This window comes from Balaenoptera ricei, chromosome 5, assembly GCF_028023285.1.
Source record: "Balaenoptera ricei isolate mBalRic1 chromosome 5, mBalRic1.hap2, whole genome shotgun sequence".
Lineage (NCBI taxonomy): Eukaryota > Metazoa > Chordata > Mammalia > Artiodactyla > Balaenopteridae > Balaenoptera > Balaenoptera ricei.
In genome coordinates, this window is record NC_082643.1 from 38,984,598 (window position 1) to 39,005,397 (window position 20,800).

Genomic DNA, 20,800 nt, shown 5'->3' on the forward strand with positions numbered 1-20,800 from the left:
TCATGTATGTGGTATATTTTAAAGACATAGCAAATGGAATATGCTGATTAATTGGCCTTGGGGTTTAAGACAAAACGTGGAATTAGGGATATTCTTTGAGTAAATAGTGACATACTGAAACACTAAATACTGAAATAGGGAAGACTGAAGGTTAGTGTGAGTAAAACAAGACAATCAAAGGCTTGATGTTAGTCAGTTAAAGATGAGAGGCCTACTAGACATTCAAATATGTCCAGCATATAAATAAAGGAGGAAAAACATAAGGAAATAAAGCAAAATGAAGAAAGGACAGGAAACTAGAGATAATAAATAAAATGTACTATCAGCCAAACTGTGACATGATTTTACCTCATTTCCAAAGCTTAGCAATAACTTATTCCTTCACTTAATCAACAAGTATTTATTAAATGACTACTCTGTGTCAGGCATGGTTTTAAGTGCCTGAGGTGTAAATCTTTCTTATTTGTCCTTACATTATTCTATTTTTGAAGAATATCACTCTTACTATATTGATATATCAAAACAAACAAACGAATGAAAAAAACGTAGAAAACCAAAAAAAAACTGCAAACCAGCTAAGCCAGCAATTTCTGCATCTCTGTTTTTAGATGCATGGAATGAATGTATTTGCTGACATCACTACTATAATAGAATTCTATAAAACATTGAATTATATATTGAAAGGCAGTTCATCTCTTAATTTTTGCAATAGTACAAACTATTAACACATGTAATGTGGCCATTAGATAATTTTTCAGTGAACCAGTTGTTTTGGTCTAAAAAGTGAATCCTACCCAATTTTAGTTTACTCTTTACAATAAAGTGTTCTATTTGAATAATGTTTGCAATCCAATAAAATTTAAAAATAAATGTGAATCAGATAATCTCAGAACCAAGGTTTCCAAGAATGCAAAGGGGTCAGGGGCATAAACATCATGATCACAGCATAAAAGAGAGTTTTTTCATGATTAAAAAGAAATATGTCTTGAAAATTAAAAGGTACAAGCAAAGGGGTAGAGACAATACCAAAAAATATGTTACACAGTTTACAGGTGGGGGTATGAGTTTCTCTGGGCTTTTGAGTAACACCTGGATTCCCCTGGAGCTCCTGCTATGGGGACTGGGACACTACACAGTCACCACACTCAGTGGCAAGTACATCCTGGCAATGAATGGGGTTCTCTACCCCGGCCTCCTGATCACTTGGACAGTAAGTAGGCCTTCTAATTTCAGTAAAGAAATAATCTCCAGGAATGGCATCTGGATCTCTAACTTTCCTGGACCTACTGCCAGCACCTCATCATTCCTTCCTACTCCACCTTGGGCTCTCAATTTCTAGCCTGATTCTGTAATTTAAACATGCTCAGGAGTTCTTGACAAATTCCCATATCCCTTAGCTTCTAATCCCTCACTCAGTTCTCCCCACTACACAAAAATGACTCATTAGCTAGTGCAGTAGTTTTAGATGCAGACTTTGCTGCAGGATTCTGACTGGCCTTTGGTTTATTCTGCCCTCATCTAATGCAGTGTCGGTGCTGATCTCTTCCCCAATAAATATTTTTGATGAAGTCAAAAGCTCCTAAGAATATTTAAATCCCTGTTTTTTGATATAAATAATTTTTGGCACAATGATAAAAAGGTGAAAAATGGATTTACACTGTAACAACAACAAAAAAGATGATCTACCTTTAACCTCTTAGTTTAGAAGAGAAAGACAAGTTTTTTATTTAATGGACTCTTCAAGCATTCTTGTGAAACAAGCCTGGGCATTTGTCAAAAGAAACTATTGACAGTACTTCAAACATTCTAATTCAAAAAGCACAGATAATGTAAACTCACTTTAATCTTCTTGAAAATGTCTGCAGTAAGAGGAAAGAAGGAAAAAAAAAAACCTCTTTCGCTCTTGATGTTGCATTTTATAGGCAATCCTTTGCTTCTTTGTTGATGAAAAAGCTGATTCTCTAGTTCTTTGCTTTTTTAATGAGGATCCCATTAAATGCACTGTCATTTATGGAGGATGTGCCCCACAAAGGCTGCCTGAAGGACTTTACCTCAAAGGCCTGAAAGGTCAGCCCGACATAGCAGTCTTCTGACACTGCTATTTTCCATACACATTCTTTCATCGGCCTGTAGTCATCGGGATAATTAGGAGACTGAATCTGTCCTTCATTTTTACGTATCTCACCTCCACAGATAGCTGAGGAAAGCAAAAATAAACAAATAAATAAACCTAGACATGCTATTTCATTTTCGTTTTCTTCTAAGATAACATTTTAGTTTGGTGCCTTGAGCTGAGTATATAAAAACCAGGTTATAAAAATCAAGGTTGGCTGGTTGTAAATATTTAGTTGGTTAAAAAATAAGAATCTAGTCACTTAACTATAAATATTAGATAACAGTCAGCAGAGGAATATATGATTTTTAAATCACTGTTAATTCACATTTTTACCAAAAACAAGCATTTAAAAAAAAAACTTTAAAAACCTTTTGAGATTTTGTAATTTATTCTATGTGAGTTTCCTCTTTGATTCTCTGAACTGCTTCTTTAGGTCTTTTACCTCAGTGGAAGAGCTGATCAGGAGAGAAGCTCCACAAAACTCCCTGGGCCTCTGGCTGTGAGCGGCCCTCGTGCTCAACATCTGTGGCTCCATCCAAATCATACTCTTCACAACCACACAGTTAATCTCTAAAACAAATGCTTCCATTCTCTTAAAAGTCTAAGAGAAGCAGAAATCTTCTGTCTTCTAAATAGCCTAAACTTCTGCGCTGGCAGAGGCAGGAGCAAGAAGGGTCTTCTCTACCCATGATCTGGCAAGAAGGTTTTTAAAGCCAGGAAGCACAATGCCAGTTTACTGTTTTAGATACATATAGAACAAAGCCTCTAGTAAATTCTTCTTGAATGCTGACTCTTTCATTTAGACAAAGCAAGCTCCAGAACTGTGCGCAATTACTTTCTGTGCAGTTTACTTTATCAAGGCATTTCCGCAGTACAGGTATCAAATACACACAAACTCAGCACAAAGAGAAGTGGTAATTTCTTCACAACATTTTAATGTTGTCATGAAAAAACAAAAGTTTTTCTTAAACCGAAGTTTAAGAACTCTTTTGCCGTTTGTTGTTGCTGTTGTTTTCCACACATCTCTAATGGGGTTTTTTTCCCCCCACACATCCCAGATGAGTACATTTACATGTTACCACGTTACTGGTACCAGAAAGCAGGTTGTTTTTGCAGTTCAAATTTACCGAGTATTTTTATTAAAATCATCATAATGAACATTATAATACAGGTTTAGAAAATTTTGTAATTAAAATACAGTTACAATATCATTCTAATGAAATTGAGAGAAAGGATATTTCTGCTTAGAGGTCTAAGAGGAAGCCATCTCTAAACTCAGTGTGACTTGCCTTCATAGATGGCTGCAAAGCCCTTTCCCACCCAATTACTGCTGCTACGAAACTCAATCCACATTCTGCTGTCTGTAGAGGTAAGAACTTCAGGCAATTTGTCCCCACAGAATCTACCTAAAAGAAATAAAAGAATAAAGAGACTCCTAAATATGACTTTATATTCTACTTGCTTTTCATACTAGCTACAAATTGCATGCATAAAACCTGATTTGGTTCCTATATCTACCCCTAGGAACTAGAGCCATAACTATTCCTTAATATTTACTTAATAAAGGTGGATAAATAAATCCCTTCATATTTATTTATAGAATATTGGAACATATCACTCTCAGATTAAATGACTGATGTCAGTATCATTATCTATAGAATTAAGAAACAGCTAGCTCAAAACATGTCCTATTTGTAAAATGACACATGATATATCAAGGTGGGGAATATTATTCTATGGAAAACAGATAAAAGTACAGGTGATGCTGAAAAACTGCTTCAAAATTTCAGTTTGGTCATTAGTAGGGAAGTGACAGCTCAAAGTATAGTTCTTTGTTTAGCCATGTTCAATGGCGACTTGTCAGGGAAACCCACAGGCTGCCCAAGGATCTTATGTTACTACATACATTCCATCATCTCATCTATAAAGCTGTAGTATGTAGTGTAGTAGGCAGAATGGCAAACAGTATCAGAAGACTTGATAATGAGTTCTAATTTTTTTCTGATTGTTTATCCACAGGCAAGTATAATACTGAGCAAATACATTATTGCCTGTCATTCCTTCTTCCTTCCTTCAACCTTCCACAAATATTCGTTGCTTACTGTATATCTGCTACTGTGCTCTAAGATTTTATATGATGACAGAAAGTTAAATATGACAATGCACATGAAATAATTCCACAAAGAATAATATATTGTCATCCATTTTTGTGTGCCCTTGGTAATAATGTCATACAGAGTTTTCGTATATGAAAAATGTCAGTCAACTTAAAACAAATTCATACTAACAGATAGCAGGTGAAAAAATGTCTCCCTAAATGGCAAAGTAAATTAGGGGCATGTAAAAGAGAGCAATGTCTCTTAAACTGTAATGTGTGGGAAAGAGAGGGGGAGAGGGATAATTAGGAGTATGAGATTAACAGATACAAACTACTATGTATAAAATAGATAAACAAAAAGGATTTACTGTAAAGCACAGGAAACCATATTCAAAACCTTGTAATAACCTGTAATGGAATATAATCTGAAAAAAGAATCTATATCTATATATCTATACCTATATCTATATCTATATCTGAACCACTTTGCTGTACACCTGAAACTAACACAACACTGTAAATCAACTATACTTCAATTCTTTAAAAAAGGAAACTGGAAGAAAGTAACCTGACTAAAAGAGAAAAAGCTGTAATGTGCATATGAATTGCCAGGGAGTCTGTCAAAATGCAGTCTCTGGTTCAGAAGGTATGGAGTGGGACCTGCATTTCCATACTTCTAACCTTCTAAGTGATTCTGATGCTTCCAGTGTGACAGCTGCACTCTGAGGAACAAGGTCTCAGAGGAAATAGTGCGGAAAGCTTTCCACATGAATATTGTAGTCAGACTAAGCCAGTCTGTTAGGCCATTATACCATGCAATGTGTAATGGTGATGGTGCTCTAAAAAGTGTTCTCAATATTTCAGTTTTAGAATTGGTTTTTCAATATGAGTTTAATGAAATGTTTTCTTTGGAACACACATAAATATATTACAAATTGCTTCATCTAGGCTAAGAAACTAAATGTTCAAGACAATGTTTTCCTCATCCTGATTTATCAAATTAGCTCAAATCTTAGTTTTTCCTTATTTTTAAGCATTTCTACAGATCTCTTGGACTTACTAAGGCTGCTGTCACTTTTAATACAACAGTGTCCATTCAGCAGGTTTTAGATATTAAGAAGAAAAGATCTGTAGGCACATAAACACAGCTGAGTAAAGCTACTTCTAAAAATAGAAGGAAAAGTTACAATCTCAAAAAAAAAAAATCAGTAGAGTAGATGCTCACATGCTCACAGCAGCTCTCACCTTTAAGTAAAACAGAGGGCAACAGAAAGCGCCTCATGTAAGTTAGTGATGTCGTCTGTGGTTAAATGTTGGTAGCACACTTTCGTGAGCATCAAGTCTGAGCCACAATTTATACACAAACTGCAGATGCACCTTCTCAGCCACAAAAACTTGAGTAGCAAAACTGTGATGTCTACAGTAAGAACCAATATCCTTGGCGCAGGAAGCCAGCAACCAAATGTGTACCTAACAGCTCACGCTCTACTGCCTTAGCAAACAAAGCAAAACAACATACATACACAAATACACAATTTTTCTGGTTTACTCATTAAAACTCTGATTTTAAAATTAAAAATACAGAATATGTGATGATTATTCACTATAAGCTATTCTAAATCATTATGTTCAGGTCCAAATACCACCTCATAATTGAAGCTGGTTTAAATCAATTAATTGTCTATTTATCTATCTGTCTGTGAGTATTTTTGCTGTGATTGAAAAAAGTATAAGAAAAATTAAAATGTTTGTTTCATACATTTTAAACTCTAAGATAACTCTTGAAAGAATTGTCTCTAGACAAGACAGACTACATGCATAGCCACATAAGAGGCAAAAAAAATTTCTTACCAAGGAGAGGTGATTTCCTCCAGTACCCATCTCTTACTTCAATGTAATCATACCAGCACAAACTACTTTTGTATAGGTCCATCGTAGTAAAGTTTAAGACAATCTGCAAAATGTAACAAAAGAATACACAGATTAAAAATGATTGTAACTTCACATGGCTAGGAACCCAGGACTACTGTGAAAAGAGATTCATAGCACATTTTTTTTCCCTGTATCAGTATCCCTCTAATACTTTTTAAATAAACAACTCAAAAAAACACCCATTTTCTCATTCACTTTAATGTCTAACAATTTAGAAGCACAATGTCAATAAAGAAACTAAACATTTCAGCAATTAAACCAAAGTTTCTGTAAAGTTAATTTGAACAATTGTGAAACAAACAGAAATCTTTATTCAAATAGTTTATTTTGAATTTTCTTAGATAAACATGACTTAAACCATGAGAACTTCTGATTTTACTATGAGTGTCTTCTTTTTAATAATTTATTTCAGACATCTATAATTACGTTAAAAATAACCACCATGTGCCATATTCCGGGAACATAATATCATTGTGTATGTTGAAATGTTTTAAATACAGCTCTAGAATTAAAATTTGTCCATGTAACTATAATCAAAGACAGATGTCACTATGTTTCTCCAGATCCAAGAATATGTATTCGAAGACCTTTTAAGTTAGAAGATCTTGTACATGACCCTTTATTCTGTACTTTGTTTTGAAATGATGTTGCTTTTTAAGATAATTCAAGAGCAACTTTAGAAAAAACAGTTTTCTTACTGCTTTATAAAAAGACTTTACTTTTCATATAATTAACTTTTTTTTTAGTTGATTACACCAAAAAGTAGAGCCAAACTAACATAAAAATGCACGTATCTGCTGAGGTAAAATTCACTTGGAAAATACTTTTGTATATTCAAAAACTCATTCTAACTCTATTCTGCTTAAAACATCTAAGATGCTTAAGGTGTACAATGAACCTGTTCTTTAATCTAGAAATTGAAATGGACTTTGGCCAAAAGCAACAAATTATGAATATTTGACATATTTCTAATATAAAACTGTAGGTTGTAACAGTATTTACAGAATCCTTTTGTGTCAGTATAAAAATTCGAATGTAGGAAGACTCTCGAGGAATGAAAAAAAAGAAAAGAAAAAGTATAATCAATTTTGAATCCATATTCCCTAAACGTACTACCTTTTTTGTGTTAGAAAACATATACTTCTCCCCTTTCTTGAGCATAGTATTTAACAGAAAGGTAAGTACTAATTATGGCAAATCAATCCTCACTCAACTAGCTTACTTCTTCCTAGGATGAAGATACAGCATAACAATAAATATTTTTCATGGCATCTTATATCTCAGCACTGTGATGATCATTGATGAAATTGTATGTCAAAGTTCGTTTTAATTGCCCATATAAATAACCATTTCACAGAGATGGAAACTAAGAATTTATCTAACTATAATGAAAGTCAGTTGTACCTTATAATGGTGTTAACATTTCACCATTAAATTCAACATTTACCAGTTTCTTTAAACATGTACTTTCTTGATTACAAAAGGATGAAATCTATCAAGGATGTGAAAATAGAGACAAGATGTTGTTTAACTGTAATGCAGTAGGCGTGGCATAATTTGCTTCGGTTTAATAAAACTTCATTTATTTCTTTCTACCTTATTTATAGTTTTTTTCTTTTTCCTTTGTTTTTTTTTTCCTTCATCTGATTTTATCATTCTAAATATTCTAAAAAAGTTTTACAAGAATTTCCAAAATATCAAAGGACAAAGGACTAATCTTTTTTTTCCCTTTCTTTTTCAATAACCCTCCATATTTGATTATCAAAATGCATAGTTTCTAAACTATTTTCCTGAAGTTACCAATATGCTTGCTCTTCCATCTCTGAATACCAATTCAACATTAGGTTATTCTTAGGACATAATTGGGAAATAATTTCTGGTTTCCCTCCTTATATTTACTTTAAGGCTGCTACAAATGGGGAATACTACCACTGTCTGATATTAAGTTTCATTCTCCATTTGTATTCTCCCTATAGCAACCACCAGGGTTTCAACTCTGTATGATCATATGAGAACTTATTTGTTATAGCAGAGACGGCAAAACTAGAATACAGACACAAACAGTAGACCTCAAGGCTCATTTGTGGCTTCCCTCTGGGATATAAAGGAGAGTTGTATAATGGTATGCAAAGAGTTTCAACTTCCTCCTCGATGAGGAAAAAATCAGCTAAATTGGAGGGATGCGTGTCATCAAAATTTATTCAAAATTGAAACGATGTGGTTGGATTGCTAACAAATAGTTAATATTTGAAGTCCGGAACACACACACATACAACATACGTGCACGCACACACACACACACACACATACACACACAGTTGGAAGGGGGTAACTCTAAACAGAAAAGTTTCCTATCTTGTTTTTAATCTTCTATTTTAAACTCCAAGCACTGTGAAGGAACAAAACTGGCCTACTTTAATGTAAAACATAGCGTCCTTTAGAAGCAGAAAATGTAATAAAGATAGGTTTTCTAAAATCAAATCTTAGGGCTCTGATGTAGAAGTAAAATGTTGGCCTTTGACTAAGGTTGCTAGCAGAATCCATACTTGAATTACAAATCAAAAGCACTTGAAAAATATTTGATTGTTTTATATTATATTATGCTATTTTATATAAATATGTTGCATCTTTTTCTCAAAGAATGATGAAATAAAAACTACCTAGAACAATTATATAGATGTTTTATTTCTTATGTTAAGTATCAGTTTACCATTTCTCAATTTAAAATTAATCATAGTTCCTCTGGAACATGGGATTGAGGGAGATACAAGGAACAATTCTAAGATTTCCTGTCATCTGTTTGGCGTCTTAGTTGCTATTCTGCAAATTAAATGGATTCAATTGCTATGGAGTTTGCTTATTAAAGACTTTGTTTTACAATCTTACAGAGTGAACAATCTTGAAGAAAGGCAGATCAACAGTCAAGGGACTAGATGTCTGGAAGTCTCCAGAGAAAGATATAACCAGTGAACTTTTGTCAGCACGATTAAGATATTACTGACTACCTAAATTAATTCCATGAATACCATAAAAAGACCAATTAGAATATATTTATACCTTATAGTGCTGGGGCTGGGGAAGATAGAAATCTTGTCAATTAGACTGATATTATTAAATAGTTCTTTAGAAAGAGATATTAGAATTAAAAGCAGTAAAATAAAATAGATTTCAGGGCTCCATCCAGAAGTAGCTTGGACAAGTCTGATAAACTCTCTAGGCAGACAACAGTTTTCTTCTCAGAAATAAGACTAGGGGCAAAATCAGGGACCAGTAAACTATACCCCATGGGCCAAATCCAGCCTATAGCCAGTTTTTGTAAAGAAAGTTTTGTTATACACATTCTTTTACATATTGTCTATGACTGCTTTTGCAATACAATGGTAGCATTGGGTATTTGAACAAACTGTATATCTGGCAGAGCCAAAAATATTTACTGTATATCCTCTCCAGAAAGATTTGCCAAATCCTAGAATAACTGATAATTAAGGTTTTGTTCAGTGCTGAACTATATCATACTAAAGGGAAAATTTGCATTTATTATCACAACTAGGAGTTGTTTGTGACTGTGAGTCAAAAAGTGTAGGTTCAAGTTTTAGCTTCTCAGTTTGCTAGTTTACTTAAACTTTCTGAGTTTGAATGAATGTTCTTGCTATAAAATGGAGATCATCATATCAGGCTGATCTCAGCAGAATTAAATCAGAAAGATTTAATTGGATAATGTGTAGAAAAACACTAAGGTAATCTAAATACATTGTTAAGAATCTCATGTATTATTATTTTCATGGTACATATTTGAGCATCCCTTACAATATAAATCCTAAACAGTTATGAAATAAATAAAAATATTAATCCAATTTACTTAATCCAACTCTGCTGGGAGACATAAAAACATTAAAGTTTCCCAGGAAAATCAACATGTTAAAATAAGGGATTCTTAATTTAAATTCTAAAGAAGAAAGGGCAGGAGAACTTGGGGCCTTGGTTTAAGCCCCTGCCTTACAACAGACTAGTTGTATGACTCAGATCATAATTCCATCAGGGATTCATTATATGGCAGGTGAAAACCAGGAGCTGGATTAGGCTATGAAAATAATTTTTCTGCTTAAATATATATGATAATATCTGGATTTTGAAATTTTGATTTGTCATCACCAACTATTCACAGGAACACTTTTTATACCTGCCTTTCCTTAATCCTTACTCCATCCCTATATCTAATCAGTTGCCAATTTCTATAGATACTCTGCAATGCCCCTGAAAATGTTCTTCTCCTTCTATTTCACTGTCAGTGCTCTCCATGCTTCTCTGAATTAATGTAAGAGCTTCACAAGATGTGTTTTGGTTTTTAATTGAACTCTTCTCCAATTCATCCTACACTCTATGATCATTTTAAACCCAGTAAAGTTGGGTTCCCATCATGGTATTGGTGGCTTTACATCCATCATTATAAATTTCTAAGCCTGGGCATCAAAGATTCTAGGTGATAACCTACCTTTGCTGCCTCACTTTCACTATCTCAAACGAAGAATCTTCATCCCACTCATCCCTGACTCTTGCTATTGCGTCCTGACAAAGTACCCCAATTTTAGTATCCCTTTATTCAAGGTATACATAATTCTACCTGGGATCCTACTTTCTCCTTCCCTATTTCTAGAAACTCTTCATATCTCTCAAAGTTTGAAATAAATACTGCCCTCTCTTCAGTCATGTCTGGATCTCCCAACAAGATCTGAGCTCTCTTATCTCTGCAAATCCATGACAAGTTGTGTCTTGCTTTCTTCAGCTATTTTTCAGTTTGCCTATTATATTACTAGGCCTTGTCCTTGTTATATGTTTGTAAGATTCTTGATGGCAAAGATTTCTTTCACAAACAAGCAGATGCATTTATTTTAATAAAATCAAAGATTTTTCTACATAGCAATTGCTAAATTTAAGCAGTGGCCTTTGGCAATATAAATATTATATTGTAAATTGACCCCATATGTGTAAATCATTAGATTTTGTAAAAAGAAAGTTTTGCAAAATGAAAGAGATCAAATGATAGTTTTTAAATGGGCTATATAGGAAAAGAAAAAAATATTAACTCTAGTCAAGACATAAGCAATATGCCCTTGTAGAAAGGTCAATCAATTCTAAGGAATGAAAAAATCGATATTATGTGCTTCTGTCAGCTCAGTACGGCTACATTCCCAGAGGCACATTCTGGGCTGTTCCCAGCATTTGCTGTGCAATGTCAAGGACGGCCTGGGATTGAACAGGACTGCCTTTACCTTAGGAAGCTCAGTCCTAGGAAGACATACATGTACACTGACAATCTTATTATTATTATTATTATGTTCAATCTTATTATTTTTAACTGTGGTAAAATAAACATAAAATTTAACATTTTAACCATTTTAAGTATACAGTTCTGTGGCATTAAGTACATTCACATTATTGCGCAACAACACTCTTATTTAAAAAATATTTTTTCCTGGATAAAGTAATATAAGTTTATTGTAGAAAAGGAAAGGAAGAAGAAATCAAAACCTATTTGTAAACCTACCAGGGAGAAATAAGCATTGTGTTGGTATATACCAACACAATGCTTATATTCTTCTATAATCTTGTCTCTAACATATGTAATTTAAAAATTAGATCTTTTCATGCCTATGATTTTTAACCTGCTTATTAAACTTACCAATAATTTGAAAACATAGTCTCTAGTTCCAGGAAATATAGTCTTTTAAAAAAAATAGTTTGTAATAAGGGTGCCATGATATTTTAAAATAATAACTCATGTGATCATCTTCAGAGAGAGAAATTTAGTGACAGTCTTCTCATTTATACCATGTTTTATTCCTTCTTAATAAAAATAATTTGTTAAGTAAATTATCAAATAAACATTTCACTTTTGCATTGGCCATTATGTATATTTTTGTAAAATAGAATGTTTAGTACTTAAAAAAAATCAATCAGTGTTTTTTTTCGACTTTCAAATTTTATTTTGTTTTCAATTTTTCATTTTTCTAAATAGCTATCTTTGCATATAAACAGATAATTGCTGTAGGATAAATTTCTAAGATAAAGTGTTTTGCAAAATGTGATACAGATTAGCAGAGTTCTTCAGAAATGTTATCTCAATGTTTATTTCCAGGAGCTGGGTACTCTCACCATCATTTGATATTATCATTCTATTCCTTCTTTGCCAATTTAATGAATGAAGTACAGCACATTGTTGTAACATTACTTTGATAAAAAATGAGAGTAAACAATTTCATACATTGATTAAATATCTATTTACCCTGATACTTCAATAAATACTCTGCTTCTTCAGTCATTTTCTAATATGGTGTAAATCTTTATTTATTAATTTATAACAGCTCTTCATATATGTATAACATCAATGTTGTCTTATCCATTTGTACTATAATATTCTTCATTTTGATTTTAATATGTATATTTGCATTTTTATAAAAGAGATTTAGTTTATGTAAATAGCTCTGAAAAATTATTTTATTACATTTTCTTTTTTTCAATTTATGTACCTGACATCTTTTTCAAAATAAAAAACAAATCATTTATGCTTTCTTTAGAAAAAATATGCAATATAAAATAAAACTTTAGGGATCTCCCTGGTGGTGCAATGGTTAAGAATCCACCTGCTGATGCAGGGGACATGGGTTCAAGCCCTGGTCCAGGACGTCCCACAGGCTGCGGAGCAACTAAGCCCATGTGCCACAACTACTGAGCCTGTGCAGTAGAGCCCACAAGCCAGAGCCACTAAGCCCGCATGTTGCAGCTACTGAAACCCACACACCTAGAGCCTGTGCTCTGCAAGAAGAGAAGCTGCCGCAATGAGAATCCCAGGCACCACAACGAAGAACTAGAGAAAGCCTGCATGCAGCAACAAAGACCCAACGCAGCCATAAATAAATAAATAAATTTATAAAATAAAAGTTTAATGTTTTCAAAAATATTTTAAAATGATTTCATTATTATTTATTAAAAAAATCTTTTCCCAATTTATTTGAGACATCATCTCTATAAATGAGTATGTGATGTCTTCTCTTCCCTGAGGCATAATTCTGACTTTTTTAGATTAATCCAGAAGCCTATTTTACAATACCACAGAATTTGAATTACTGAAACTTCATAATGTTTTTTTACTATCTTACAGTGCAATTCACTCCCTTTTGTTAATTATTTTCAAATTTGCCTTGGGGGAGAGAGCTTCAAGATGGCAGAAGAGTAAGACGTGGAGATCAACTTCCTCCCCACAAATACATCAGAAATACATCTACATGTGGAACAACTCCTACAGAACACCCACTGAATGCTGGCAGAAGACCTCAGACTTCCCAAAAGGCAAGAAACTCCCCACGTACCTGGGTAGGGCAAAAGAAAAAAGAAAAAACAGAGACAAAAGAATACGGACGGGACCTGCACCAGTGGGAGGGAGCTGTGAAGGAGGAAAGGTTTCCACACACTACGAAGCCCCTTCATGGGCGGAGACCATGGGTGGCAGAGGGGGGAAGCTTAGGAGCCAAGGAGGAGAGTGCAGCAACAAGGGTGTGGAGGGCAAGGCGGAGAGATTCCCACACAGAGGATCAGTGCCGACCAGCAGTCACCAGTCCAAGAGCTTTGTAGGCTCACCCGCCAGGGCGGGTGGGTGCTGGGAGCTGAGGCTCAGGCTTCAGAGGTCGGATCCCAGGGAGAGGACTGGGGTCGGCTGTGTGAACACAGCCTGAAGGGGGCTAGTGTGCCACAGCTAGCCAGGGGGGAGTCTGGGAAAAAGTCTGGAGCTGCCGAAGAGGCAAGAGACTTTTTCTTGCCTCTTTGTTTCCTGGTGCGCGAGGAGAGGGGATTAAGAGCCCTGCTTAAAGGAGCTCCAGAGATGGGCGTGAGCCGCGGCTATCAGCGCGGACCCCAGAGACGGGCATGAGACGTTAAGGCTGCTGCTGCCAACACCAAGAAGCCTGTGTGCAAGGACAGGTCACTCTCCACACCTCCCCTGCCAGGAGCCTGTGCAGCCCGCCACTGCCAGGGTCCCGTGATCCAGGGAAAACTTCCCTGAGAGAACACATGGTGCGCCTGAGGCTGGTGCAACGTCATGCTGGCCTTTGCCGCCACAGGTTCACCCCGCATCTGTACTCCTCCCTCCTCCCGGCCTGAGTGAGCCAGAAACCAGAAGCAGCTGCTCCATTAACACCGCCCTGTCTGAGCGGGAACAGACGCCCGCAGGCGACCTACACACAGAGGAGGGTCCAGATCCAAAGCTGAACCCCACGAGCTGTACAAACCAAAAAGAGAAAGGTAAATCTCTCCCAGCAGAGGAGCAGTGGATTAAATCACCACAGTCAACTTGATCTGCCTTGCATCTGTGGAATACATGAATAGACAACGAATCATCCCAAATTGAGGAGGTGGATGTTGGGAGCAAAGATATATATATATATTTCCCTTTATCTCTTTTTGTGAGTGTATATGTGTATGATTCTGTCTGTGATTTTGTCTGTATAGCTTTGATTTTACCATTTGTCCTAGGGTTCTGTTGGTCCAATTTTTTTTTATTACAAAAAAAATTTTTTTCTTAATAATTATTTTTTATTTTAATAACTTTTTAAATTTTATTTTATTTTATATTCTTCTTTCTTTCTTCCTTTGTTTCCTCCCTTTTATTCTGAGCCATGTGGAGGACAGGCTCTTGGTGCTCCAGCCAGGCATCAGGGCTGTGATACTGAGGTGGGAGAATCAAGTTCAGGACACTGGTCCACAAGATATCTCCCAGCTCCATGTAATATCAAATGGCAAAAATCTCCCAGAGATCTCCATCTCAACGCCAAGTCCCAGCTCCACTCAAAAACCAGCAAGCTACAGTGCTGGATACCCTATGCCAAACAACAAGCAAGACAGGAACAAAACCCCATCCATTACCACAGAGGCTGCCTAAAATCAAAATGAGGCCACAGACACCCCAAAAAACACCACCAGATGTGGACCTGCCCACCAGAAAGACAAGATCCAGCCTCATCCACCAGAGCACAGGCACTAGTCCCCTCCACCAGGAACCTACACAACCCACTGAACCAACCTTAGCCACTGGGGACAGACACCAAAAACAACTCAAACTACGAACCTGCAACCTGCGAAAAGGAGACCCCAAACACAGTAAGTTAAGCAAAATAAGACAGAGAAACACACAGATGAAGGAGCAAGGCAAAAACCCACCAGACCTAACAAATGAAGAGGAAATAGGCAGTCTACCTGAAAAATAATTCAGAATAATGATAGTAAAGGTGATCCAAAATCTTGGAAATAACATGGAGAAAATACAAGAGACGTTTAACAAGGACTTAGAAGAACTAAAGAGCAAACAAACAGTGATGAGCAACAGAATAAATGAAATTAAAAATTCTCTAGAAGGGATCAATAGCAGGATAACTGAGGCAAAAGAACGGATAAGTGACTTGGAAGATAAAATAGTGGAAATAACTACTGCAGAGCAGAATAAAGAAAAAAAGAATGAAAAGAATTGAGGACGGTCTCAGAGACCTCTGGGACAATATTAAACGCACCAACATTCGAATTATAGGGGTCCAAGAAGAAGAAGAGGAAAAGAAAGGGACTGAGAAAATATTTGAAGAGATTGGAGTTGAAAACTTCCCTAATATGGGAAAGGAAATAGTTAATCAAGTCCAGAAAGCAGAGAGAGTCCCATACAGGATAAATCCAAGGAGAAACATGCCAAGACACATATTAATCAAACTATCAGAAATTAAATACAAAGAACTAATATTAAAAGCAGCAAGGGAAAAACAACAAATAACATATAAATGAATCCCCATAAGGTTAACAGCTGGTCTTTCAGCAGAAACTTTGCAAGCCAGAAGGGAGTGGCCTGACATATTTAACGTGATGAAGGAGAAAAACATACAACTAAGATTACTCTACCCAGCAAGAATCTCATTCAGATTTGAAAGAGAAATTAAAAGCTTTACAGACAAGCAAAAGCTAAGAGAATTCAGCACCACCAAACCAGCTTTACAACAAATGCTAAAGGAACTTCTCTAGGCCGGAAACACAAGAGAAGGAAAAGACCTACAATAATAAACCCAAAGCAGTTAAGAAAATGTTAATAGGAACATACACATCGATAATTACCTTAAATGTAAATGGATTAAATGCTCCAACCAAAAGACATAGACTGGCTGAATGGATACAAAAACAAGACCTGTATATATGCTGTCTACAAGAGACCCACTTCAGACCTAGAGACACATACAGACTGAAAGTGAGGGGATGGAAAAAGATATTCCATGCAAATGGAAATCAAAAGAAGGCTGGAGTAGCAATTCTCATATCAGACAAAATAGACTTTAAAATAAAGACTATTCCAAGAGACAAAGAAGGACACTATATAATGATCAAGGGATCGATCCAAGAGGAAGATATAACAATTGTAAATACTTATGCACCCAACATAGGAGCACCTCAATACATAAGGCAAATACTAACAGCCATAAAAGGGGAAATCGACAGTAACACAATCATAGTAGGGGACTTTAACACCCCACTTTCACCAATGGACAGATCATCCAAAATGAAAATAAATAAGGAAACACAAGCTTTAAATGATATGTTAAACAAGATGGACTTAATGGATATTTATAGGAGATTCCATCCCAAAACAACAGAATAGACATTCTTCTCAAGTGCTCATGGAACATTTTCCAGGATAGATCATATCTTGGGTCACAAATCAAGCCTTGGTAAATTTATGAAAATTGAAATCATATCAAGTATCTTTTCTGACCACAACGCTATGAGACTAGATATCAATTACAGGAAAAAAATCTGTAAGAAATACAAACACATGGAGGCTAAACAATACACTACTTAATAACGAAGTGATCACTGAAGAAATCAAAGGGGAAATCAAAAAATACCTAGAAACAAATGACAATGGAGACACGAGGATCCAAAACCTATGGGATGCAGCAAAAGCAGTTCTAAGAGGGAAGTTTATAGCAATACAATCCTACATCAAGAAACAGGAAACATCTCAAATAAATAACCTAATGTTGCACCTAAAGCAATTAGAGAAAGAGGAACAAAAAAACCTCAAAGTTAGCAGAAGGAAAGAAATCATAAAGATCAGATCAGAAATAAATGAAAAAGAAATGAAGGAAATGATAGCAAAGATCAATAAAAGTAAAAGCTGGTACTTTGAGAAGAGAAACAGAATTGATAAACCATTAGCCAGACTCATCAAGAAAAAAAGGGAGAAGACTCAAATCAATAGAATTAGACATGAAAAAGGAGAAGTAACAACTGACACTGCAGAAATACAAACGATCATGAGAGACTACTACTAGCAACTCTATGCCAATAAAATGGACAAACTGGAAGAAATGGACAAATTCTTAGAAATGCACAACTGCTGAGAGTGAACCAGGAAGAAATAGAAAATATGAACAGAGCAATCACAAGCATTGAAATTGAAACTGTGTTTAAAAATCTTACAACAAACAAAAGCCCAAGACCAGATGGCTTCACAGGCGAATTCTATCAAACATTTACAGAAGAGCTAACACCTAATCTTCTCAAACTCTTCCAAAATATTGCAGAGGGAGAAACACTCCCCAACTCATTCTATGAGGCCACCATCACCCTGATACCAAAACCAGAGAAAGATGTCACAAAGAAAGAAAACTAAAGGCCAATATCACTGATGAACATAGATGCAGAAATCCTCAACAAAATACTAGCAAGGAGAATCCAACAGCACATTAAAAGGATCATACACCATGATCAAGTGGGGTTTATTCCAGGAATGCAAGGATTCTTCAATATATGCAAATCACTCAACGTGATACATCATATTAACAAACTGAAGGAGAAAAACCATATGATCATCTCAATAGATGCAGAGAAAGCTTTTGACAAAATTCAACACCCATTTATGATAAAAGCCCTGCAGAAAGTAGGCATAGAGGGAACTTTCCTCAACATAATAAAGGCCATATATGACAAACCCACAGCCAACATTGTCCTCAATGGTGAAAAACTGAAAACATTTCCACTACGATCAGGAACAAGACAAGGTTGCCCACTCTCACCACTATTATTCAACATAGTTTTGGAAGTTTTAGCCACAGCAATCAGAGAAGAAAAAGAAATAAAATGAATCCAAATCGGAAAAGAAGAAGTAAAGCTGTCACTGTTTGCAGATGACATGATACTAAACATAGAGAATCCTAAAGATGCTACCAGAAAATGACTAGAGTTAATGAATGAATTTGGTAAAGTAGCAGGATACAAAATTAATGCACAGAAATCTCTGGCCTTCCTATACACTAATGATGAAAAATCTGAAAGTGAAATTAAGAAAACACTCCAATTTACCATTGCAACAAAAAGAATAAAATATCTAGGAATAAACCTACCTAAGAAGACAAAAGACCTGTATGCAGAAAATTATAAAACACTGATGAAAGAAATTAAAGATGATACAAATAGATGGAGAGATATGCCATGTTCTTGAATTGGAAGAATCAACATTGTGAAAATGACTCTACTACCCAAAGCAATCTACAGATTCAATGAAATCCCTATCAAACTACCACTGGCATTTTTCACAGAACTAAAACAAAAAATTTCACAATTTGTATGGAAACACAAAGACCCTGAATAGCCAAAGCAATCTTGAGAACGAAAAATGGAGCTGGAGGGATTAGGCTCCCTGACTTCAGACTATACTACAAAGCTACAGTAATCAAGGCAGTATGGTACTGGCACAAAAACAGAAACATAGATCAATGGAACAGGATAGAAAGCCCAGAGATAAACCCATGCACATATGGTCACCTTATCTTTGATAAAGGAGGCAAGCATATAAATTGGAGAAAAGACAGCCTCTTCCATAAGTGGTGTTGGGAAAACTGGACAGGTACATGTAAAAGAATGAAATTAGAACACTCCATAACACCATACACAAAAATAAATTCAAAATGTATTAAAGACCTAAATGTAAACCCAGACACTATCAAACTCTTAGAGGAAAACAGGCAGAACACTCTATGACATAAATCACAGCAAGATCCTTTTTGACCCACCTCCGAGAGAAATGGGAAGAAAAACAAAAATAAACATTTGGGACCTAATGAAACTTAAAAGCTTTTGCACAGCAAAGGAAACCATAAACAAGACCAAAAGACAACCCTCAGAATGGGAGAAAATTTTGCAAATGAAGCAACAGACAAAGGATTAATGTCCAAAATTTACACGCAGCTCATGCAGCTCAATAACAAAAAAACAAACAACTCAATCCAAAAATGGGCAGAAGATCTAAATAGACATTTCTCCAAAGAAGATATACAGATTGCCAACAAACACATGAAAGAATGCTCAACATCATTAATCATTAGAGAAATGCAAATCAAATCTACAATGAGATATCATCTCACATCAGTCAGAATGGCCATCATCAAAAAATCTAGAAACAATAAATGCTGGAGAGGGTGTGGAGAAAAAGGAACCCTCTTGCACTGTTGGTGGGAATATAAATTGATACAGTCACTATGGAGAACAGTATGGAGGTTCCTTAAAAAACTAAAAATAGAACTACCATATGACCCAACAATCCCACTACTGCGCATATTCCCTGATAAAACCATAATTCAAAAAGAGTCTTGTACCAAAATATTCATTGCAGTTCTATTAACAATAGCCAGGACATGGAAGCAACCTAAGTGTCCATCATCAGATGAATGGATAAAGAAGATGTGGCACATATATACAATGGAATATTACTCAGCCATATAAAGAAACGAAATTGAGTTATTTGTCATGAGGTGGATGGACCTAGAGCCTGTCATACAGAGTGAAGTAAGTCAGAAAGAGAAAAACAAATACAGTATGCTAATACATATATATGGAGTCTAAGGGGGAAAAAAAAAAGGTCATGAAGAACCTAGTGGTAAGACGGGAATAAAGACACAGACCTACTAGAGAATGGATTTGAGGATATGGGGAGGGGGAAGGGCAAGCTGTGACAAAGTGAGAGAGTGACATGGACATATATACACTACCAAACGTAAAATAGATAGGTAGTGGGAAGCAGCCGCATAGCACAGGGAGATTAGCTCCGTGCTTTGTGATCACCTAGAGGGGTGGGATAGGGAGGGTGGGAGGGAGGGAGACGCAAGAGGGAAGAGATATGGGAACATATGTATATGTATAACTGATTCACTTTGTTATAAAGCAGAAACTAACACACCATTGTAAAGCAATTATACTCCAATAAAGCCGTTAAAAAAATAAAAGTAATAGTGAAAGAAGAAAGGACATGAAAATTTTAAATTACCATTAAGTTTTTACCTTGGTGTTGGGGATGGCCATTATAAAGTAAAAATTATATGTTTTATGGAGATGTTTATTTAACTATCAATCTGATGATGATGGCAAATAAAAGGTCAATTCCTTCACTGATGACTGTGTTTTTCTATGATTAGTGTCATTATAGTACAATTCTTAACCATCTGGCTTGAACAGGGAGTACAAATTTGGAGCTCTATGGAGAAATGGGTGGGATGTATACCTATAAACAAGCATTCAAACACTTTTCCCCCTAATTTCTAACAGGCTCTGTAAATGAGAAGCAAGGGGCTTGT

At 35.5% G+C, this 20,800-nt stretch overlaps 1 protein-coding gene across 2 annotated transcripts in view; it reads right to left on the bottom strand.

Annotated features, from left to right (window-relative positions):
* Window positions 1–20,800, bottom strand: part of TLL1 (tolloid like 1) — a 237,100-nt gene that overhangs the window by 54,677 nt on the left and 161,623 nt on the right. For both annotated transcript variants that reach the window (XM_059923965.1, XM_059923964.1), the window contains exons 10-12: window positions 6,066–6,168; window positions 3,406–3,522; window positions 2,052–2,197 (exon numbers count right to left, since the gene is read on the bottom strand). In XM_059923965.1, coding sequence (XP_059779948.1) covers window positions 2,052–2,197; window positions 3,406–3,522; window positions 6,066–6,168 — 366 coding nt within the window. The remainder of the gene's footprint in view (window positions 1–2,051; window positions 2,198–3,405; window positions 3,523–6,065; window positions 6,169–20,800) is intronic.